At 52.4% G+C, this 12961-nt stretch overlaps 1 protein-coding gene across 1 annotated transcript; it reads right to left on the reverse strand.

Annotated features, from left to right (window-relative positions):
• Positions 1-210: 210 nt before the first annotated feature.
• EPX (eosinophil peroxidase) lies at positions 211-11681 on the reverse strand. Its single transcript, XM_025363064.1, has 13 exons — positions 11483-11681; positions 11275-11368; positions 10860-11035; positions 10575-10692; positions 10325-10454; positions 9247-9453; positions 7278-7596; positions 5333-5493; positions 4740-4995; positions 4153-4323; positions 1747-1984; positions 958-1170; positions 211-649 (listed from the first exon to the last, which is right to left on the reverse strand). Exons 1-12 carry the CDS (start codon positions 11556-11558, stop codon positions 969-971), a joined length of 2148 nt encoding a protein of 715 aa, XP_025218849.1. The 5' UTR covers positions 11559-11681; the 3' UTR covers positions 211-649; positions 958-968.
• Between the last annotated feature and the right edge of the window lie 1280 nt (positions 11682-12961).

Genomic DNA, 12961 nt, shown 5'->3' on the forward strand with positions numbered 1-12961 from the left:
TTAATGTCAGGGCCCTACCATGTCTGCCCTTCCCCTTTTCTGCCTTTCCCTGCTCCACAGTGTTTCTTTGGGCTCTCCTAATTCAGCCCCCAGGAGAGGCTTAGATGGTTGTGCCAGCGTGCGTGTTAGCAGCACTTCTCTTCAACACCTGGAGCAAAGCATGGAACTGAGGCCACGTCCTCCCTAGCCCCACACAGAAACAGCAGCCCCTGCCCTTAGCAGTGCTTTATTGGTAGAAGCAGAGCATGCTGCCCAGCCTCAGGCTCAGAGGAGGACTGTGGGGTCTCTGCAGGCTAGGACTGAGTGGTCTCTCAGTCACGGTGAGGGAGGGGAGGGAGGGCTGGGAAATAGTAGAAAGTGCTGTAAACCCTCCAGCTGACTTTTCTTGCCTGGGGTGCAAGACCACATAGCTTGGCTCCCAAGCCTTTGCACGTGGCACTGATTCATAACCTAATACCTAAGAGACTTCCACGGCGGGAAGGTCCATTGCTGCTAGGAGCCCCCAGCTCTCACTCCCGGCTGGGGAACCCAGCTCTGAGCTGTAGCCAGCAGAAGCGTCAGCAGGCGGCAGTTGCTCCAGGGGGACAAGGCAGCTTTATGGTCCTCCCCTTCTCCTTGTCTCCAAAAGTTGGAGGCTTGGGATAGACTCCTGTGGAAGTAACAGAACGGATAAGTGAGGAATTTACTGGACATTTAGAAATGGAGCTGTTTTCGGGTATTAGTGACCAAACTGAGGATAGTTGGATGCTCCTAATTTCCTCGCCAAAGTCCTAGGGCCTGGGATTGACTGTCAGCCCAGAAGCTAGTACATTGGGAAGCCACTTGGAAAGAGTATGGTATCCCTCGTGACAAGTTCTGTTTTCTCTGCTTAGAGACCTAAGAGGACTCAGCCATCCATCCAGGGAAGGATATGAGGGCCTAACCCAGCCCAGGGTGCTGGAGGTGGCCTCCCCTTACCTGCAGAAGCCTCATTTCCCCCGCCAGGCTGACAGGTTCAACCTGGGGATACGGCTGCAGCTCACAAAGCCCCGGGGATAGATGTTGGCTCTGAAGATGTCCCTTGAAACCATGGTGATACCGGTATTGTCACATATAATTCGAGACAAGGAAATTCTGCTCAGGGCCTTGCGCTGTCTTTTGGTGAAAACCCCTTGTTTCTGCCACCAGAACCTACCAGGCAGTCAAGAGATGTGGGTGAAGGTTGGGGAGGAATTACCTTGTCATGAGCACCTGTTGTGTGCCAGGCACTTTACATATATTATTCCATTCAGTTCTCACAAAATTCCTGCAAGATTGGAATCTTAGAAATGAAACAAATTCAGTGGCCAAATAAATTGCCCAGTATTCAGTGCACAGTAATTTAAGTGGCCAGGGCTGGATTTGAACTCAGGCAATACCAACTCCAAATAAGGAGTCAGGTCTTAAATCACAAACTTATTGGAGGGAAACCAGATTTCGCCCTTTCTGCTCATGTTTTCTGGGATCTACCAACCCAGAACAGCGAGGCTGCCAGGCTACCTCCTGGGTTTAAGATGACTCCGGCTCAGGCAATGTGGGCCTTGCCTGGGTCAGTGTCTCTCTTCCTTTAACCCAGCTTTCCAGAGAAGAGCCTCCTGATTTCAGATCCTGTGAACTTGGAAGAAATGATATTAAAAAGAGCAGTGATCTTCAATGTTTAGTCTTGAAATGCTAGTGTTTTTCCGCTCTGCCTCTGGTGCTAATGTCTTTTGTGATAGGGTCACTTACCTGTCTCCGTCTCGGGCTCTTCTGAACTGGTTCTCGAACAGACAAGCCAGAAGAGGCCCCACTCGAGCCCCCGGCAAAAGAGGCTCAGCGATGGCCCCAATCCAGATGTCAATGTTGTCAGGTGTTCCATACAGATTCAGGAACTTCCTTGCCAAGTCCTGGTTTTTCAGCACCCGGCTAAGCTGTGCCAAATTCCGGGGCTGGGAGAGCCCACAGAAGCGCCTCCAAGCATTGTACCCTGCAGGGGAACGGGGAGAAGCAGCTTCAGTCTTGCTGACCTCCCATTAGCTTCTGCTTCTCTCCACCAGTCCTCTGGGAGGAAGCTGTGGCCAGTCAATATTGGGCAGACCCAGAAGATCCTGCTGGCAGAAGAGGCCCTAAACCTTCCAAAGACCAGGTTTCTGTCCTCTGATTGAAAATGTGAGTGGACAACCGTGCTCAGTGTGCATCAGACTAAGGAGTGTGTCCTAACCTAAAAAGCTGTTTTAACCCAAAACACGTAATCACAAATCCAACACTTAATGATATTATTACTGGGCTCGAGTGCATTCATTAGACACAAGTAAGACGGTACCCAGAACATAAAAGACTCTCCATCAGGTTTGTAGAATGAATGAATGAGTGAATAAATGAATGAACAAACCAACAAATGGAAAGCGTGGATAAAATTCATCTACTCAGAAAAGGACGGCACACTATGATTCCTTTGATATGAGAGGTCCTGCATAGGCCAATATAGAGACACAAAGTAAATTAAGAGGTGATAGGGGCTGGGGTCGGGATGGGGATTGACTGTTCTTACAAGGTTTCTTTGGGGAGTGGTGGAAATGATGTGATATTAGATCATGGTGATGGCTGCATAACTCTAAATACACTAAAATCATTGAATTGTCCATTTCATATGGGTGAATTTTATGGTGTATCTCAATAAAGCAGTTTTTAAAAAGTTTTCAGAAACTTCCAAAGACCAGCCGTACCAATTTGTCAGCCATCAGGATGCCACACAGGACCAAGCCACATCATAAGATGTGACAATCAAGGTAGGAGATAGCTTGGCCACGTCCCAAAGGGACACCAGCCCAACATCATCCATTGAACCACAACTCACACACACCATCCCCCAGTGGAACACATGAAAACCACACAGGGTTTTACCATACTGAGCACTGTTGGGTGAATATCTCAGGACCCTCACAGCACCTTTGTGAGGTACTTTTATGGCATGCTAACTATATCTACTATGTTTACTAAAGTTGAGCAACCATGGACTTCAGGGTCACTTTACTGTTCAGTGGAGCTCAAACCAGGTTGTCCAGTTCCCAGTTTGATGTTGGACTTGGGAAGGGATTAGAGGAGATTGTAAGAGCTAGTGTCAGGATAATATTTCTGGAGGGCACAGCTATTGCGGGGAGCAGAAACTCGCAGTGTGGAAACTTGGGTGGCTAGCGATCTCAGCTCTCCAGCAGGGAGCGCCCACAGCTCCTTAGCTGCCAAGAGCACCCAAGTTTAAGGAAGGAAAGAAGCTCAGGTTTCTCGAGTGCCTGCTGTGCTCTACCAGGCGCCGTGTGAAGTGGGGTGGGCGGTAGGAGGTGCCACCACTGCTTCACACATGGGCACATGGGCCTTCAGGTTCTTTCTAGACAGGGAGGTAGGAGGTGGGAAGGAGAGAGGAGCAAGGCAGTGGCCAAAGCCTTCCCCTACTGGGGTTGAACAGGGGGAAGAAAGGAGAAATTGTAAATTTAAATTCAGATTTTACTACTTCTTATTTATGTGACCTTGGGCAAGTTACTAGCTGTCTCTGCATAGTTCCTCATCTATAAAATGACTGTAATCATTGCTTCTCAAGGTGATTGGGAAAACAAATTAATGTACATGAAAGTGACTAACAAAGTGCCTACATTTTCTTCTTTCCTGGGATAAAGTCATTTGTGCCCTCACCAAACAGTCACTGCAGACTTAGTTTTATTCCACCTATTCCCTGCCTCTAAGACTCTTTGCCTTTCTCCACTTAGAGCAAGGAACGTTTCTGTAGCTCCGAAATTTTAGCCTTCCTCCTTGGAACTTGCCAGAGTGTTGGGAATGGAGCAGTTCTTCCCTGCCTTTGAAGCCTATTGCGTTTTTTTCTACTTGGAAAGTTCAAGCCTCCCTTTCTCAGCTCCTGGGCCTAAGTCCTGGTCCTGTGGTGGACCTAAAGCTGGAGCCCCTACAGTGGATGGGGAACCATGGCAGGACAACAAGCGGTATTCCAGGGGTGCTTTGGGAAATCAACCTTGGCCTTGCATGGCTTTGCACCCCTGTATATCCTGTAGATAGTCCCAGTCAGAAGGGAGGTACTAGGGTCTTCCCAGACCCCTTGAGCAGCCTGGCCTGAGCAAAGCTGGGAGAAGAGGCGGACAGCGCCCTCACCTGGAAGGCCATGGTCCCGGCTTCGTTGCATGTTGAGAGCTGCCAGGTCCAGCCCGATCCTCCTCACTTGCCGAAACAGCCGGTCCCGGAGTTCATCCACTAACATGGCATCCTGACGGTTCAGCTTGGCAGGGGTGGCCATGAGTCCCCGGAGGATGGGGTCGATGCCACCTGGTGGCAGGGAATGTGAGCAGCACAGATTGGACCAGCCTCTGGGAAGCTACTTGGGTTATCACATGATGCCAAACTAGCCCGGAGCTGGACAAGCCAGCTGGGTATGTTCAGTAATGTTTGTCAGGAAACAGAGCTCTGGAGAGGCAGGAAGCAGCTGGAGCTGGGAGACACTTCTTGAGTGGAAGGTGAGCTCCCCATCAATCTGACATTAGCCTCCACCCCTTTAAAAAATCCTCTCATTCCACAGAGGATGGGAGGCCTGTGACTGAGGGTCTTGCTGGCACCTGCCTTGTTTCCACTGTCCTGGGGAGATTTTAGCAGTGGCCTCTGCAGCAGTCTGGCTTCCTGGCAGTAAGCTTGTCCCACCTAGGGGAGGGCATGCTCCCCACCCTTCCCCTGGAAAACCTGGTCACCTTCATACACGATCCGCCAGCCGGCAAAGAAGGCAGAGCTAAGTGGGACGTGCGAGTTGGGTGCAGAGGCCCGGTACTGTCTGTCCAAGCGGAACATGAAGGGCTGGAGCATGGTGTGGCCAAAGCGGAAGGCCAGGGTGAAGACATTGGCCACTCGTGGGTCCACATTGGAGCAGTACCCCCTGTAGGGTCCCAGGGTTCTCCTGGCCCGGGCCTTGCCCAGAACCAGGGGCAGAAAGTCTCGGTAGGTGATGATCTGGAAGAGAAGACAGGAGGAACATTCCCTAGAGGCCACTCACCCACACCCTTGCCTTTTCAAAGGGTGGCTCAGACATATTCTTTATTGTCATCATGTCAAATGTGACAATATTAATTTCCTATTAGTGGGTGGAGATACAAAGCCCAGAGAGGGTGAGTGACACAGACAGGGTCACACAGAGTTAGAGGCAGAATCGGGGGAAGAGGACAGATCCAGGCGCACCGCCAGTCACCCAGACCCAGCTGGTTTTAGGCACATCCCCAAGGATGTGTTAAGGACTGCTTCTCATGCCAAGCTTGTCATCTGGGGGATGCTGGGATGTAGAGCTCCTTACCTGGACCATGGCCCCCATGATCTTCCGAGCCTCATTGTACAGCTTGTCTCCAGTCCACCGGGGATTCAGGCGTCTCAGCTCGGTGGCCAGCCGGTTGTGCTCTCGCATAAAGAGAGTGTGCATGGCTGCCAGCTTGGGGGTTTCCGTTGATCGGGTGTCACCTTGAAAACCCCAAGCTCAGATTTACTGCAGCCTTTCCCAGAGCAATGTCTTTCTACTAGGGCAGACCCAGGGCTGGGGACTGGAGAGACGGGGTGGGCCACACTCCTGGCCCTCACTGGACCTCCATCTCTTCAGCTGTGCTGAGGCTCCTCATCGCCACTCTGCTCCCTAACACAACAGGTCAGGAGCAGAAGGACCAGGGGTTCCTAGGAGGCTTGGGTTAGGTGGGAAAGCACAGGGCAGCTGCTGGTCTCAGGCAAGGGCTTCTTTGCCTAAGGATTCTACTCTATAAGACAACCAGATCCATAGCCCGGACCAGCTATGGGCAAGGGCACCTTGACTTTGGGACTGCGAGCCCACCTGTCCATGAGCTGCCTCTGCCTACATGTTCTCTGCCAAGGGCTGGTGTACCTTTTTCCATCTTTGGGCTTCGTATAATACTGCTCTTCCCCGTGAGCCGGAGGGAAAGAGGAAGAGAGGGAGGGTTGGGCAGAGACTGTTCTTAGGAACAGACTTTCTACTCCAGGCAGGGAAGGAAAGTTAATTCCATCATTTGCTTGCTTTTAACTAAACTCTTTTGCACAAGGTCTTAGTTCAGTAGACCTCTCCTGAAGGCACACGCTGTTCTTCCCAGGACACACAAATATACAATCCTTCAAAAGAGGGGCTGGGGCCGACTCCCTGTGAGGAAAACAGTGGAATAGAGTGGACTGGGCAGAGACCTGGAAACAATACCGACTGTGTTCTCAAGTGGACTCTGCCATTTGAAACTAACTGTGTGCTCTTGGGCACATGATTCACCTTCCCTGAGTCTCAGTTTCTTATCGTAAAATAAGACCAATAATATTTCCCTCCTTTCAGGGCTGTTGCAAGGTTTAGAGATGGCATGTTTAAATATCTTAATAAGGTTGGGTGCGGTGGCTCACGCCTGTAATCCCAACACTTTGGGAGGCCAAGGCAGGTCAGTCACCTGAGGTCAGGAGTTCGAGACCAGCCTGGCCAACATGGTGAAACCCTATCTCTACTAAAAATACAAAAATTAGCCAGATGTGATGGCAGGCGCCTGTAATCCCACCTACTCGGGAGGCTGAGGCAGGGGAATCACTTGAACCCAGGAGGTGGAGGTTGCAGTGAGCTGAGGTCGCACCACTGCACTCCAGCCTGGGCGACAGAGTGAGACCCAGTCTTAAAAAATAATAATAAAATAAATACATATCTCAATGAGAAATGACTACCATTATTTTTGTAACCATGTACACGGGGCAAAAGACCCTGAGGAGAGTTCAAATTAAGCTTCCAGAAGAAGGTATTAACTGTCTAGCAACAGGTGGGAACAGGGAGGAACTAAGGAAATTTATCCCAGAGAAGAGGAAAAACGTGGAGATGGAAGTAACAGCTACTTTGAGGTATTCCTGTGTGAAAGAGAGACAGGGTCTTTTCTGAGGTTCCAGAAGCATGATTAAGGGGAATAGGTGAATATTTGATCAAAATAAGGAGACCTTTCTAACAGTCGGAGCTACCTGTGGCTGAGCTGGGGCACCATACAGGTGAGAGCCTTCTCACCAGAGATGGTTAAGCAGTTATCTCTGGGCACACACAGGGAGCTTGGAAAGGGACTCCAGCGTTCTGATTCTGTGATGACTGTGCACAGATCTATGCCTATTGTGTGCCTAATACTGAGGTCCCAAACCATGTACCTTCACCACATCCCACCATGACTTCCCAATCGGGACCCCAGGGATGGCTGTTTCCTGGGAAGACACCACCTTCCTCCCAGTCTGACCTGCCAGGAAGCAGGGGATGCGCGCCGAGCGGTTGGTGAGGAGACAGGGGTCGTCACGCAGGTTGTCGAAGGGCAGCAGGGCCCGGCCGTTGTCTTGGAAGCGCTGGTTGACGGCCAGTAGCCCCAGATAGTTGGTCCGGTTGCGGAGCCGCAGCGAGAGGGAGACCTCACTGCCATACACCATGCTGGCGTCCACGAAGGAGGTGAGCGCGTTGATCTGGTTGCGGACTCTGTTTTTGTTTTGGGGGCATGAGGGTGCCGAGCGGAAGAAGGGGATGCAGTCACGCTGGTTCTTGATGCGGGGGTCATTGGGTGGTATCTGAGATGGAAGAGGAGCCAGTGACATGGGGCACCTTCAATAGTAGACTCACTTCTCTCCCTCATGTCCCACCTCTCTCAAAACCTTGCTTAAAACTCCCTTCCTCCAGGAAGCCCTCCTTGACTCACCCAGGCTCATGTTGCTCATCCCTTCAGTCTGAGTGTCCTTAGCATTTTGTTTCATAGAGTCTCAAAAGGTTAGGAATGAATGAGGCTTTGGAAACAATCTCGATCCTCATTTTATAGCAAGGAAAACAGCCTCAGAGAAGGGAAGTGACAACTAGTTAGCAGGAAAGGTGGGATTAGAACTTAGTTCTCTTGACTCTCAGGCTTGAGCTTCTTTAATTCTGTTCAGTTCGACAGACCTTTTCTAAGCCCCTTTCTTGCTTGGTGCTTTGGAGACTATGAAGGTCAAAAAACACAGGAAAGGTTGCAGGAAGCTGGCAGTTCAGTGGAAAAAGACACACACATGGAGTTAAGAAACTAGGTTGAAGTGGCATCTGCTGTGCTTGATAGAAAAGCCATATGTGGGCCGGGCGTGGTGGCTCACGCCTGAAATCCTAGCACTTTGGGAGGCCGAGGCAGGTGGATTACATGAGGCCAGAAGTTTGAGATCAGCCTTGTCAACGTGTGAAACCCCATCTCTACTAAAAATACAAAAATTAACCAGATATGGTGGCGCGTGCCTGTAATCCCAGCTACTCAGTAGGCTGAGGCATGAGAATTGCTTGAACCCAGGAGGCAGAGGTTTCAGTGAGCTGAGATTGCACCTCTGAACTCCAGTCTGGACAACAGAGCGAGACTCTGTCTCAGAATAATAGTAATAGAAAGAAGAAAGAGAAAGAAGAAAAGAAAAAGAAAGAAAGCAAGAAAGCAAGGAAGGAAGGAAGGAAAGGAAGAAAGCAAGAAAGAAGAGAAAGAAGAGAAAGAGGAGAGAGGAGGGGAGGCCATGTGTTAAAAGTATAAAAGGAAGATCTGAGAAGGCTCCCCCGAGGAGGTGCCCCTAAGCCAGGGATTGAGGAATAGATAAGATTGCTACAGGGAGAGGCCATCCAGAGGCCCTCACATGTCATCCCTCATGAATGTGGCCCCACCTATTAAGGGTGACTGTGTGTGTACGTGTGTGTATGTGAGAGTGTGTGTGCATGTGTGTCAACCCTATGTCCCTAGCAGAGACTCTGCTCCTTGGATTCTATCTTTTCTTCCCTAGCACCCCACGCTGTCCTTGCCTTCTAGCCTGAAGGTTAGGACCCTACTCACAGCCCAAGCCCAAGAAGTTGGCAAGAGCTGCAGGGCCCTTAGACCACTCTGGGAAGGAGAGAAGAGCAAGAGCTAAGAGGCCCTTAGGTTGCCAAAAGCAGGGGCCCAGAGGCTTCCCCTGTTGGATTCAGACCCATGGGTCAAGACCTGTCTCGAGGGCTTCCCACCCCATGAAGCCTGACCTGAGCCTCCTGGCAGATTGCCCTACCCTCACCTCTCAAACACACACGGTGCGGGCTCTCTGCTCAGCTGTTTCTTGTGTCTCTGTCTCATACCCCAGCTCCACAGGCAGCTGCTTAAGGATGGTGCTCCAGTCTTCCAGATCCCCACCCCCAGCACCTTGCCTTTGGGGGGAGGCCACACAGGGGCGTGGGGGATTGGCTGAGGGTACCTTGATGGGAAAGCAGGGGGGCAGCTGGGCACAGGTCTTCTCACAGTCGACGCCCTCAGTGAAGGCCACTCTGGCCGGGGACTCCGGGGAGAAGTCCAGGTCATGGTCAATGAACTGGCCCCACTGCATGAACATGAGGGCCCGGCCACGATCGGAGGTCAGTCTCTCGCTGGGGAAGCGCACAATCTGGTTGGAGACAGCCCGGACCTGGGGGGGGAGATAACGTCAGCACAGGGCATGGGCTCCCTGACCCCACAAGGTATTAGAGCCAATCCAGGACTCAGGGAGCAGCAGCTGCCCTGCTGGAACTGACAGCCTCCCCTCTCTGCCCTCCATGCCCCCTTTGTCCCTGGAGATGTAGCCACCTCCTGCTCTGATTCCTAGAAGGATGGTTTCTGGCTGGGCTCCTGAGGATTCTGGTGGTAAAGAGAAGGAGAGGGGCCAGGTTGACTGGCTCAGACCTCACCAGCTCTTCCAGAGGGGAAGGCAGATCAAATAGATAGATCAATTTATAGACTGATAGCTACCCAGACGATAGCACTGATTCACAGGTGCACCGGCTGGTTGCCAGGTGATGGATAATGCATGTAGGGAGTACTGAGTCAGTGGATGGAAGGATGGATAGAAGAAAATTAATTAATAGATGTTGATAGGTGGGTAGATGATAGACCGCTATATTGATATATCAATAAAAAACTGATGACTTGATAAATGTGAAACAGATCAATAGATAAAGTCAGATTAAGGTATAGAGCCATTTATATTTAGCAAGACTTGACACCGATTTTCTCAGAAAAAACTCTATAACACCATAATGGTTAGCATGAATAGAGCACGTCCTATATAGCTATTGATACCGAGGACTTCCATATTCACACAATATTCTACGAGGTAGGTTTTAGGGCCATTTTACAGATGAGGAAACTAAGCCTCAGAAAGCTGTATTATTTGCCACAAGTCACTGCGCTGGTCAGTGGAAGGGCCTGAGTTCAAGCCCTGCCTGGCTGACTCTGGGCTGTGTTTTACTCCCCACATTTAAGAGATCAAGCAACCTCCCACGCCCTCAGCCCCAACTCACAAGAGGGAGAAGGAAGCCATTGCGCCTCCTGCCGGGGGTCCAGCCAAAGGGCAGCGACAGCCCATCCTCATACTCGGCGGGCAGCCAGCGAGCCAGAGCCTGGTTGGAGGCCCCTAGCCAGGGTCTCCTCCTGCAGCCGTGGGTGGGGTAGGTCAGCAGTGGGCAGAGCCTGGAGATGGCTCAGCATGGAGGGAGAGGGTGGGTGCAGGAAGGGAGGGGTCCCCAAGCAGGGGCAGCCCCCCGCACATACTTGTTGTTGCATTGTCCAGTGATGGTGCGGTACTTGTTGCTGCAGCGCTCGGCCTGGTCCTGGAGAGCACAGCCACTGGCCTGGGACAGCAGCTGCAGCTGTGGTTCTGTTAGCACATCTGTGGGAAGGCAGGTGGGCAGGCCTGAGTTGGCCTGCTCTGTACCTCCCATCCCTTTACCCTCTGTCCTCCCTGCACCCCAAGCCTGTGCACCCTGCCTCCCTCTCCTGGCTTCCTTCTACTCCAGGCCAGGTCAGGCCCAGGGGGCTCAGTGGGGATCAGAGTACCAGTGACATTGAAGGGTCCGGACCGCTGGGGTTGTAACTTCTCTTCAAGCAGCCCCAAGGCCACATGCATATAATCTGCGGCCTGAACAACTGTCCTGGTGGCTGCTACCGGTTGCTTGAAGTAGGACAGGAGGTCCATGGGGCTGGCTGAGCCGCTGCGAAGCCGCTGCTTGATGCTGCCCAGGAGAGGAGAAGTGAGGGCTGGAGAGAGGGTGCAGACCCACCCAGCAGAGGCCCAGTCCTGGGGGACAGTCAGGACAGGGCAAGCGGACAGAAGGATGGATGGAAGGGAGGCTCTACCAACAGGAGAGGTTCATAGGGTCCAGAGGTGGGTGATGGGTGAGAGGACCTTGGCTGGCGCCCATGCCCCTCACTGATCCTCCCAGGCCCATGCGGCCCCCAGACCCAAGTCCACCTCTTCTGGGTCCAATTGTAGGCAGCATCCACCCGCAGCTTGGCCTCTGCTATGCAGTCCCGCAGGACCGGGGTCTCCACTGCCCCAAGAGAGTCTGTTCAAAGAGATGGGGACTCAGGGTTCAGCGAGCCACAAGACCTCCATCAAATCCCAAGTGCTTCCCCTTCCATTTCCCTTCCCTCCTCCTTGGCTGTCTAGGGGCTATTACCTGTGTCAGTGCCCTCACAGGGCTGTGCGAGGATGAGTGTGGCCAGGACCCCTGCCAAGGCTGGAAGCAGATGCATGTCTGCAGTGAGGCTTCACCAGCTGCGATGTGAGTGACATTCACAACCTGCGAGGGAGGGTCCTCTGCGCCCCTCTTACTGTGAGGACCCCCAGCTGGCCTCTCACCTCCTCCTGCTCTTCTCTGGACGTAGCTTGGAAGGGACTTTTATAGCCCATTCTAGGGTGGGGGAGGGCAGCTCTGGGCCCCAGAAACCTAGCCTCTTGGGTGGAGTTCTGGAACTTCCCTCTGGTTTTCAGGGGAGTTTTGAGACTGAAACCTCCCACCCCACCCCCTGCCAGCCTAGGGACATTCTTCTTGCCTACCCTTCACTCCGTCCCTACCCTCTACTACCAAGCCCACTGATGCACTTCTCCCAGGGCCCAGAGCAGCGCCTGGGACACAGGTGTTGCTCAATGGATATTTGTTGGCTGACAGGAGCGGTGCACCTCAGTCACCACCACCTGGCTGCGTGGCCTTGGGCAAGCCACTTTCCCTCTCCAGGCCTCAGTTTTCACATCCCTAGAATAAGAGCTGGGCCAGATCATTGGCAAGGTGCCTCTCCTCCCACAACAGGGCAGAAACTGAATCTGCCTTACTGTTATACACACCCCCAGACCCAGCTCAAAGCCCAGCATTTAGTAGGTGCTTAGCAGGTGTTTGTTGAGTGAATAAATGATCTGTGATGAATGATTTGGCTCCTCTCCTTATCCCCTAGCCCTACTCACTCCCTCCAAGGTGCCAGGGAAAGTGTGAGGCTGTGGCCGAGGCAGGGCCTGGCAGTGAAATCCCTCATGGGCCATTTTGGGGACACAGTGAGATGTCACAGGTGAAACACCCAGTCGAATGAGCTGCTGTGGAGCCTAAAAGTAAGCACCCACCGTGGGCTTTATTCTCTTGGCGTTTCTTCAGTGCCAATCACTAGTAGGTTTACTCTGAGAAGTAGGTTTCAATTCTGAGTTCCTATTGGGCTTGGTGAGAAGTAGCTTCTTTAGAGGCAATGTGCTGCACCAGGGTCTGATTGGCCTGGGTTGAATCCAGCCCTGTCACTAGCTTCATGACCTTGGGTGAGCCTCCATTTGCACCTTAAGTGCAGAATGCATCCCTGTCGGCCTTCTGACAGGGCCCATCCTCTCTGCACCTAAGCCTTCCTCCTGCAGTTCCCTGCCCTGGATGAGCCAAGTTCATCCTTTGCCTCTGACCTCATCCCGGCTGCCTGGAGAGCGCGTGCTCATCCCTGAGACAGTTCCAGAGTCACCACCAATGCGGCCAGCAGCCTGCGTGTCCTCGCCCCTTCTTCAGGAAGACACGTCCATTCCTTCCTCAATGTGGACCCCATGCCTGCTCCAGACTCCCAGGAAGGCTGTTCCAAGTGTCCTTTCTCCTCCCCAACCCCCACACCCTACTGAAACCCTGCCCAGTGCA

This window comes from Theropithecus gelada, chromosome 16, assembly GCF_003255815.1.
Source record: "Theropithecus gelada isolate Dixy chromosome 16, Tgel_1.0, whole genome shotgun sequence".
In the NCBI taxonomy this organism is placed as follows: domain Eukaryota; kingdom Metazoa; phylum Chordata; class Mammalia; order Primates; family Cercopithecidae; genus Theropithecus; species Theropithecus gelada.